The sequence below is a fragment of the Halyomorpha halys genome, unplaced genomic scaffold, assembly GCF_000696795.3.
Source record: "Halyomorpha halys isolate HHAL.00 unplaced genomic scaffold, Hhal_1.1 Scaffold249.1, whole genome shotgun sequence".
In the NCBI taxonomy this organism is placed as follows: Eukaryota; Metazoa; Arthropoda; class Insecta; order Hemiptera; family Pentatomidae; genus Halyomorpha; species Halyomorpha halys.
The window spans coordinates 933993-942714 of record NW_027104890.1 but is presented as its reverse complement, the minus strand read 5'-3'; the positions used below and the strand labels follow the sequence as shown (position 1 = coordinate 942714).

Here is an 8722-nt window from a genome sequence, read left to right as displayed (position 1 = left end):
AGTAAAGTATCTGAAGGGGGGGAGAAGGGGAAGGCCTGAATTGAACAGGGTGCCCCCTTTCCAAGAAATTGGAATGACCCAAGGACTCGTGAGAACTGACTTACATGTGTTAACCATAAAATAGTTAGATTGATGCAAGTCCATTGTGAGATGGCAGCTTGTACCTGCTGCCTGTGTCAGCCCTTGCTTTCTCTTTTACATTGGTATAGAATACCATAGAAAGGTCACTTCCTCTATGGTCAGTGTCTGTCGAAATGTGCCAGATGTCTATAGTTTATACTATATAGTTTATAGTGATAGTCTATTTATAATAATAGCTGTTAAATAATATAGCGTTCGTTAACTCGCGAGACATTGGATCTCTATGGTCTGTCGCGTTAATAATAATAATAATTATAATTTTTCAGTTGGTATTACAGACTACCGAAAACCTCGGATGAATCCATTTACAAACATTACTGATGCGGTAGAATCTAGTGGGGTATAGCCTTGTGGGGGAACCTAACCTCAAGATGCTACAAAATATTGTGCAGCGATAGGCTACTCCACTCCGCAAGTCTGTTTTGAACCGATTCCTACAACGAAATTCCCAACAAACTCAAGATCGAGGACACCAACTGATCTAGACCATGTATTTTGACTGTTAAGGGTCAGCAGGCACACAAGGACGTATATTTATTTTCCCGAAGCATGGACCACATCTATTTGGTTATCCTGGAAAAGCTATGCGATTCACATTTAACATGTAGCTCAGAAATTACTATATCCAGTCGGATCCAGACTTTTATTATTTTCTCAAGCTCAGAAAAACAAGGGCAAATGGAGGGATCTTCGATTATGTACATAACAGCTTCATTAATTTTTTGTTTATCCTAAGAAATTAGACTTCAGAACAAAAGATTTGGTATGTTTTGAATATATGGGACATTGTTATTAAACATGAAAAAAATTGTATTAAATAATTTTGTTACATGTTCACAGTTCCTCCATTTTCCTTTAGTACCTAATAGTTAAGCAGAAGTGAAATGGATATTAGGATAAAGAGAAAACAATCATTATTACGGTGACTAATGTTCACTAATTTTTAATTTTCTTCGACTAAGTAACTTTTGATTTATATTTCCAAATAGATAGAAAGACTTTTTGTGCTCAATTTTCTTAAAATAACTTATTGCTTTCTTGAGGAAGCATTATAATTTCTACTCAAAAGCTTTGTTTTGTTGTTCATTCCAGATCGTATTTATGAAGTCGACTATAGAAACAGTAGTGGTGTCTGTGCTTAGTATTGCTAATTTAACTTTCTAATGCAAAATATCATTGCAACAAGCCGGAATATCGTTCATGTTTACCTCTCGAGTCCCGTCTCATTATAATATATGCATCTTGTAAACTTATGTACAAGAGAAACACGCTTAATATTTACCAGCTCGTTAGGTTACATAAATTCATATTAATGAGGATTTACTGTTAAATCCCAGTCAAGTTGGAATTCAAGAGACAAATAAGGACCCGGCGGACATATGTCTACATTAGAGGCTGACATTGAAGACACAGCACACGTATAGTAAATAGATGCCGAGTAGGAGATTGGATGCATATAACAAGGCAGCCTGTAGCTTACTAAGCAGGCACTAACTGCCTTCAGATAACTACAGCCTCTACTAACTACTACTACTAACTCTTAGTATATTATCTACTTACGCCTCTACGAGGCCGCTTTCGGAGTTCTTCACTGTCTTCCCTTGCCCTGAAACAATAAATAAATATTTTACTGATAGTTGCTGACAAAAGATACAAATATTTAACTAACCTGATTAAATAAATTTCTCAATTTAATAAAAAAATATTGGATTGTTTAATGGTTTCTTCCTACTTTTTTTTTCTATTCCTACATAAAATAAACTAGCATTAAAAAAATATATCAATTAAATGATATGGGCTTAAATTTGTATAAAAAACATTTCAGACCGAGTCACGTCACTCTCTAAATCTACCAAGTTATTTTTTAATTTATGAAAAAGATGAATTTTCTCAAGCTAATTTATCGCTTGCTAAATAAATTTTCTCTTCATAGAAATTATAAATCTTTTCCAGAGTTATAAGTTCCCGAAATATCTAGAAACAAATAATATATTAAATTTGTTTTCCCCAACACGTTGGTTGCTAGCATTTTTGTTTCACTTTATACCTAATAGAAACGACAAGGAAGCTAAAGTGATCAATTTAGGAGAAGTATATCTTCTGTTCAAGAATAAAATGTATGCCGCTAATATCCTAAAAAGTGGAGAGGACGCCATGGCTACATTCGCTGATGACAGCAGTTCCAATGGAATGGAAAATAGGGAATTGCGTGGAAATAAATATGCCCATGGTTGAATGCAGTGAAATTTTGAGGGATAATTGTATGAAAAAAAAAATTATGTATATGTGTTTTATTTCAGGTATTGTCATGACAGGTATCATTTGTATTTATTACTGGTATTTTAGAACTTAAGTACTCACAAATTCACAGTAAACGTAATTGTAATTTCTATAATAAAAAAAAAAATTTTAAATCATGAAAAATATACAAACGGATGTGTATAATCTTACAAAGATTGTGTTTAATTTTCTAAAAAATAAACTATATCATTAATATAAAAGCATATAAAGGATAGGCTTACTGTGCAAAGGCACTGGATCTATTACATACAGATGCAATAATATATCATTTTTGGTTAATAAAGATTTTTGTCCGTTTCCTTTTAACGGATTTAAAATTTATAATATTCAAAAATACGGCCTAAGTGGTGGAATATGTATATCTAAATTTCATCATGTGTTAAAAATGACTGTTCTTTTATGAAACAAAAGATTTTACACAAGAGATTTTACACATGAGATAATAATGCTAGTAACATATCAACAATTTGATTCCACCAGTTTACTACCACCAATAGCAAAATGTTATGAACAATGCTATTTCCAACAAAGATATTTATTTTTTTCACCATCTAATCTCCACTATTTTACAATTTTTTAAATCCTCACATCTTCCTTAAAATAAAAAATTAAAACACTATAGTGCTGTGGAGTTCATTAGAATTACTATACATTCTAAAAACCTATAGTATATTTAAAATTTAATCGTACCAGTTAATGGTAGTATATTTATATTTGTTAATTTTCCAGTATAATCTATTTCATGTATTTTTATAAGATCATAATTAACTTTTTTATCTTATTATAGATAATTTTTAATTTACAATTCAAAACTTGCTGCTGGTTCTTATTACAAGGTCGTAGAGAAGATTAAACCTAATTAATAAGGCTGATAATATACAATCACTCGGTTCATTTTTTATTGCACTTTACACAATTTAATAATAGTAAATAATAAACTTTTTCATTCAATTTTTGTATGAACAAATGCAGTGGATTTTTACTATTTTTTATAAAAGCATTTAAACTAATTTACTTGGAGATTAATTTCCATAATATATTACTAAATATCTATTTATTTAAATACATTCAATCAATAACATTTTTTCACTTAATTATTTTATATAAGCAACTGGTATGGCAAAGGTATGTAAGGCGTAAATATTTTTAATAAATCTCTTCTTCTTTTTATAACTCAAACTTTACGTGTATTTGTTAGTACAAAACATATTACATAATTACAGTAGTTATATACCATTTGTAATTTTTTGTATAAATATAAAACTGGGTTTATCCCGTGTGAATAAAATAAAATAAATTAATTTAATCTCCTTGACCTATGAAAATATAAATTTAACTCCAGTGAGAAAAGATATTAAATATTCTTTACAAAATATAGTACTCATCAAGCTGAGTGCTTAAATAAAAAGTTGAGATTTCAGAACGCGATATTGAACAAAAAATGCTAAAGGTTCTTCTGTTCTCATCGCCCATTGCCCCATCAAATTCTCATCATCATTAAAGCTCCTAATTCAAAACAAAAGACGGTAATGTACACTTACAGTACCTAAACTGAAAGTGATATTAGGGGAACAATTTCAATAATATCATTAAGAATATTTATAATAATTAGATGTTTAATATAAACTTTGAACTATAATATCTTTCTAATATCTTCGCACAGACTTCAAGATCCACACCATATAATTATGCAGGGTTTCCATTAAAAATCGACTTAGATACTTTTCAGCACAAAACGGATGAAACTAATTTTTAAAAAATGCCTGGAGAAAAAGTAGTAGGTGTATTTAAGTAGTTTCATAAACGATACAAAAGTTTTTTTAACCAAATCATACTCAAGGTTTCAGGAAGGTTTAGCAAGAATTAACGAAACCTGAATATACAGCTAATATATAAAGCTGGAGAGCTATAACATTATGACTCACCGGAACGGATCAGTGACTATGAACTTCAATCAATTAGGAAATTAATAATTAATATTCCATAGCCATGGATACAAGTCCATTCCAAAAACATAATCAGGTTTATAGGTCGATAAACGCCAGGCTGTATTGTGCGAACCAGAAGTCTGGCGGAAGAGGCATGACTAACAATAAAACATCGAGAGACAAAACCGCAAATAACCTTGATCTATACAGAATTCTTTTTAGTTTATTTTGCAATATATTTCTGAAATACAACACATACAAATATTATCAGAGAAAATTAAATTCAAATTTGGATAAGAGCGATAGAAGAAAATAAAAATAAAAGAATTATGCAATGAAGTTGGAATTTTTCCGGAATTATTTCACATAGAATTAGGAATTTTAATTTATACTAGGGGTATTCATGACGCGTTAAATGTACAATTTTTTACAATGTTAAATGTCGATAGTATAGAATGTGAGCAGCGCTATTTAAAGTCATGTTAAGTGTCAAGTGCATGAGAGCTCCATTTTTAGTGGATTTTGTGACCAACTTGTTTTATGACCCTTACTTCTAAGTTGTGATTAAAGTAATTTATTACTACGTGCCTATATTGAGTGAAAAGTGGAAGTTTGAAGTATGAAAATTTGGCTACTGAGTGTCTTGTTGATCTTTTAACTTGCAAGGAAGGTAATTGACAACTGTCATTACATTATTATTATAGTCTTAGCTTTATTAGTTATAAAAATATGCATAACAAAACTAACAAAATCATAACACAAACTATGAGCAAGTAACCTAACATAACAAACAAAATGGTGCTGAGCTAAGTAGGTCGATTGTGTGACGTCATTCTCCATTTAACAGACTTAGTAACAGACTCTCAACTATGTTAGAAGTTATATCGTTCTAACATGGTAAAAGAAGAAAATATTTCTCTATTTAACATGAGTTTTTTTCCATTTAACATGTTAAACTAAAGATCATGAATATCCCTATTAGGTATATATTATATTCTTATTAATTGATTGATTAATATTATTAATTGGTAATTAATTTCACTATAATGAATATTCTTTTGTTAAGTATTAATAAATGCCAATGCTAGTTAATAAAAAATAATTAAATAGTGCAATAAAATAAATAAAAAATAATTACGAATAGATATCTCCCGAGGCAAAGACATAAGCCCAATGAAAAAGAGCTGACTTGCAAGGAGATAGAATTAAATCAATCTACCCGAACCGTAATTACAGGAGCGAGCCGAAACTTGACACACTTGGATAAACTGTAGCCATCTATGGAGATATGCAAATGACTCCACTCCGGGTTAAGGATAATCCGGTAGCCAATCATTACATGTGTTACTTCTCTGCACCAATGGCATCTCGTATCTTAGCAAGGAAGGGTCTTTATAGTTATTTAATTAGTACATTTAAAACTTATATTCCATGTAACATTTTTATTTTATACAATATTTTTTTGAAACGATATTTCCTAAGATATATTTTAAAATTTGATAACAGGTTTTAATAAAAATATTATTTTACATAAATTTAAAAAAATAAATTGAATAACATGAATTTTAGATGTACAAAAATAATTTTTTTCTCAGTGCAAACTTTTATTTATTGATAATAGTATTATAATTACAGTGTGCCAAAAATTTGGGCAATGGGTAGTAGTGATAATGAATTGTACACTTTCATACAGAAAAAAATATTACAAAAATAATAATAATAAATAAATAAAATAAAATAAAAAATATAAAAATAAATAAAATCTCTAGATGCATATAAGAAAAAAAATGAATATAATCAAATTAAGTAAAATTAATTATATACAATATTACAGTCTGGACCTAAGGGTCCTCGAACCCTCTATGAGGGTAAGAGTAAGGCTCTTCGAGATCCCAGCGTAGCACTATCACCGCAGTACACCCCTTAAATTACAAATATTAAAAAAATGGCAGGCCAAGTGAGATGAAAGCTCTCCAAGTAAATTAAAAGAAATAAAACGATCAGTAAAACCATGGTCAACATCCTACCGGAATAGGTCATTCTCTCCTCACACACTCTCACCTGATCAGAAAACAGACAACGTGCAAATATTGTCTGTCCATTCTTAAGATTAGACATATTTTTGAAGAATGTACTCACTATTTGCCAACAATAAACAGGATAGAACTGACCCCAAATTTATCAGAAGCTCTCACAGATGAGGAAGCTAAAATTACATTAGTGTTTGAATTTTTAAAAGCATATCGCCTTCTTTATAAATTATAACTCTTCTTCGATTTTTATTTTTTTTACCATTTTTTTTTTTTTACTTTTATGATGCCATAGGCGTTGATGACCAGAGGAATCTATGCCTTTAAGCAACAATCAATAAGAACAACTCGCACCGCGTCACTGGCAATGAACCAGTGGAGGCTAAGAGCGCTAAGGCCACAATCACTCTACATGAGCGAAGCATCTTGCATTTGCCAGAAGTCCAATTATCAAGGTTATTTTACAAAAGGTCTCTTGGGCAATGCCATTTTAACCTTTGAGGTGGATTCTAAAGATGGGTGGAACTGGAAAAGGATTGAACCAAAGGATGATTAACAAAAATAAATAGATTAAGGAAAATAAAACCATTGGATTTTACAAAATAAATATATGATACATCGTAAAGAGAGAATAGAGCTGACAACAGAACGATCTTTTAAACCAGGAAGTCGATTATATTAGTATGGTTCTTTAAGGATATTACTGTGGCTCATTAAGGATATTCGGATTCAAAACTTATATTCCAAGTGTATAAAACATATAAAAGTTATAAAAAAAAAAATGTTTATTTATTATTTTTTGAATAGATATTTCTCTATGATATATTTTAAAATTTGATAACAGGTTTTAATAAAAATATTACTTTAGATAAACTAAAAAACAAAAATTGAATAAACTGAATTTGAAATGTACTTGTTTTGTAATAGAAACGAAAGATGTAAACAGAAAGCTGCCTCCCGTAATTCACACATATACTTAATATCAATTAGCAGCACTATGTTGCCAGTATAATAAAATGAGACTCTAGCTAGTAGCAGTGGCGTAAAGAAAAAAAAGAAGAAGCGACTAAAGGCATGAGAGAGCCATTTTTTTCTCTGGGCAAATCTTTTCTTTCCTTCTTCAATGAAAACCATCATGCGTGAATCAAAATGTTTATTAATTACGTGCGAATTAGTGAATTATAAATAATGATCTACTTCTATAAACTTATCTAATGATGTGTTGGTTATTATTTACAAATTAATGAAAAAATATATAACAGTGGGCCTTATAAATTTTTCCGAGACCTTAAATGGTTGAAGTGGCTCTATAGTTTCTTTTTAGGTTTGCCGATGACTGGTCTAAGTCGACGATGATCCCATGGAATTCTTTCGCATTTGAACTGATCAAACATACAAGGCAATGGAATTTTTATACAATTGCCTAATAGAATGGCATCATCAGCTTCCAGGACGGAGTATAAATGTTGCATTAGGTTCGGGAAACTGCCATCATCAATATTCATCTCATTGCACAACAGAGAATTTTCCTTATTCATGGTAATAAAATTATTGTTATGAATAGTCTGAAGTTTTAAATATTGTATTTGATATATTTTTTTTTATTTTAATGTAGAATTATTATAAATACTCTAAAAAGGGAAAAACAACTAAATATCAGGTTTAACGTTTTTCTAGCATCCAAAAATGGAAAAATTTAGTCCACTAATGCCTGGTAGTTTTTTTCCGAGACTACTACACTAATTTTTGTTTATTTGTTTTTACCATGATGATGGGTGGCATAACATCCATTAGTGTTTTCATATGCTCATATCTCAGTCATTATACTCATCATTATTATTGCCATTATACCAAAGTTTAAAATATATTAAGAAGAAAATATCTATGTTAGTAAAGTTTTTGTTAAAAATCCTTTTCATAATTACTTATTACATAATATTCCTTAATCGGTGTTTCGAGGCTCTTTTTCCATTTTCAGAATGAACTATTTTAAAAATCGACCTTCTATCATATAAAATATACATTGGATATTTCTTTTTTTATGGAATACATAATAGTTTTTTTTATTTTACTGACTTTCTAGTAGTTATGGTATTTTTATACACATTAGAAATTTTAAAAAACTGTTTTTTTATAATTTTTTGAGGTTTATTACTTCCATCATTTTCAATAAATTATTATTTATTTATTCATTAACATTTATTGAAAATGATGGAAGTAATAAACCTCAAAAAATTATAAAAAATTGACTCACCAGACTTCCTAGAGAGATAATCCAGATTAAAAAACTGGTATTATTTATTCTATGTACATATGGCTTTA

General features: G+C 29.7%; 1 protein-coding gene across 4 annotated transcripts in view; it reads right to left on the bottom strand.

Moving 5' to 3' along the window:
- LOC106680181 (myosin light chain kinase, smooth muscle) overlaps window positions 1–8722 on the bottom strand; it is a 346841-nt gene that overhangs the window by 129198 nt on the left and 208921 nt on the right. For all 4 annotated transcript variants that reach the window (XM_067045717.1, XM_024359903.2, XM_014419703.2 and 1 more), the window contains exon 10: window positions 1702–1747. In XM_067045717.1, coding sequence (XP_066901818.1) covers window positions 1702–1747 — 46 coding nt within the window. The remainder of the gene's footprint in view (window positions 1–1701; window positions 1748–8722) is intronic.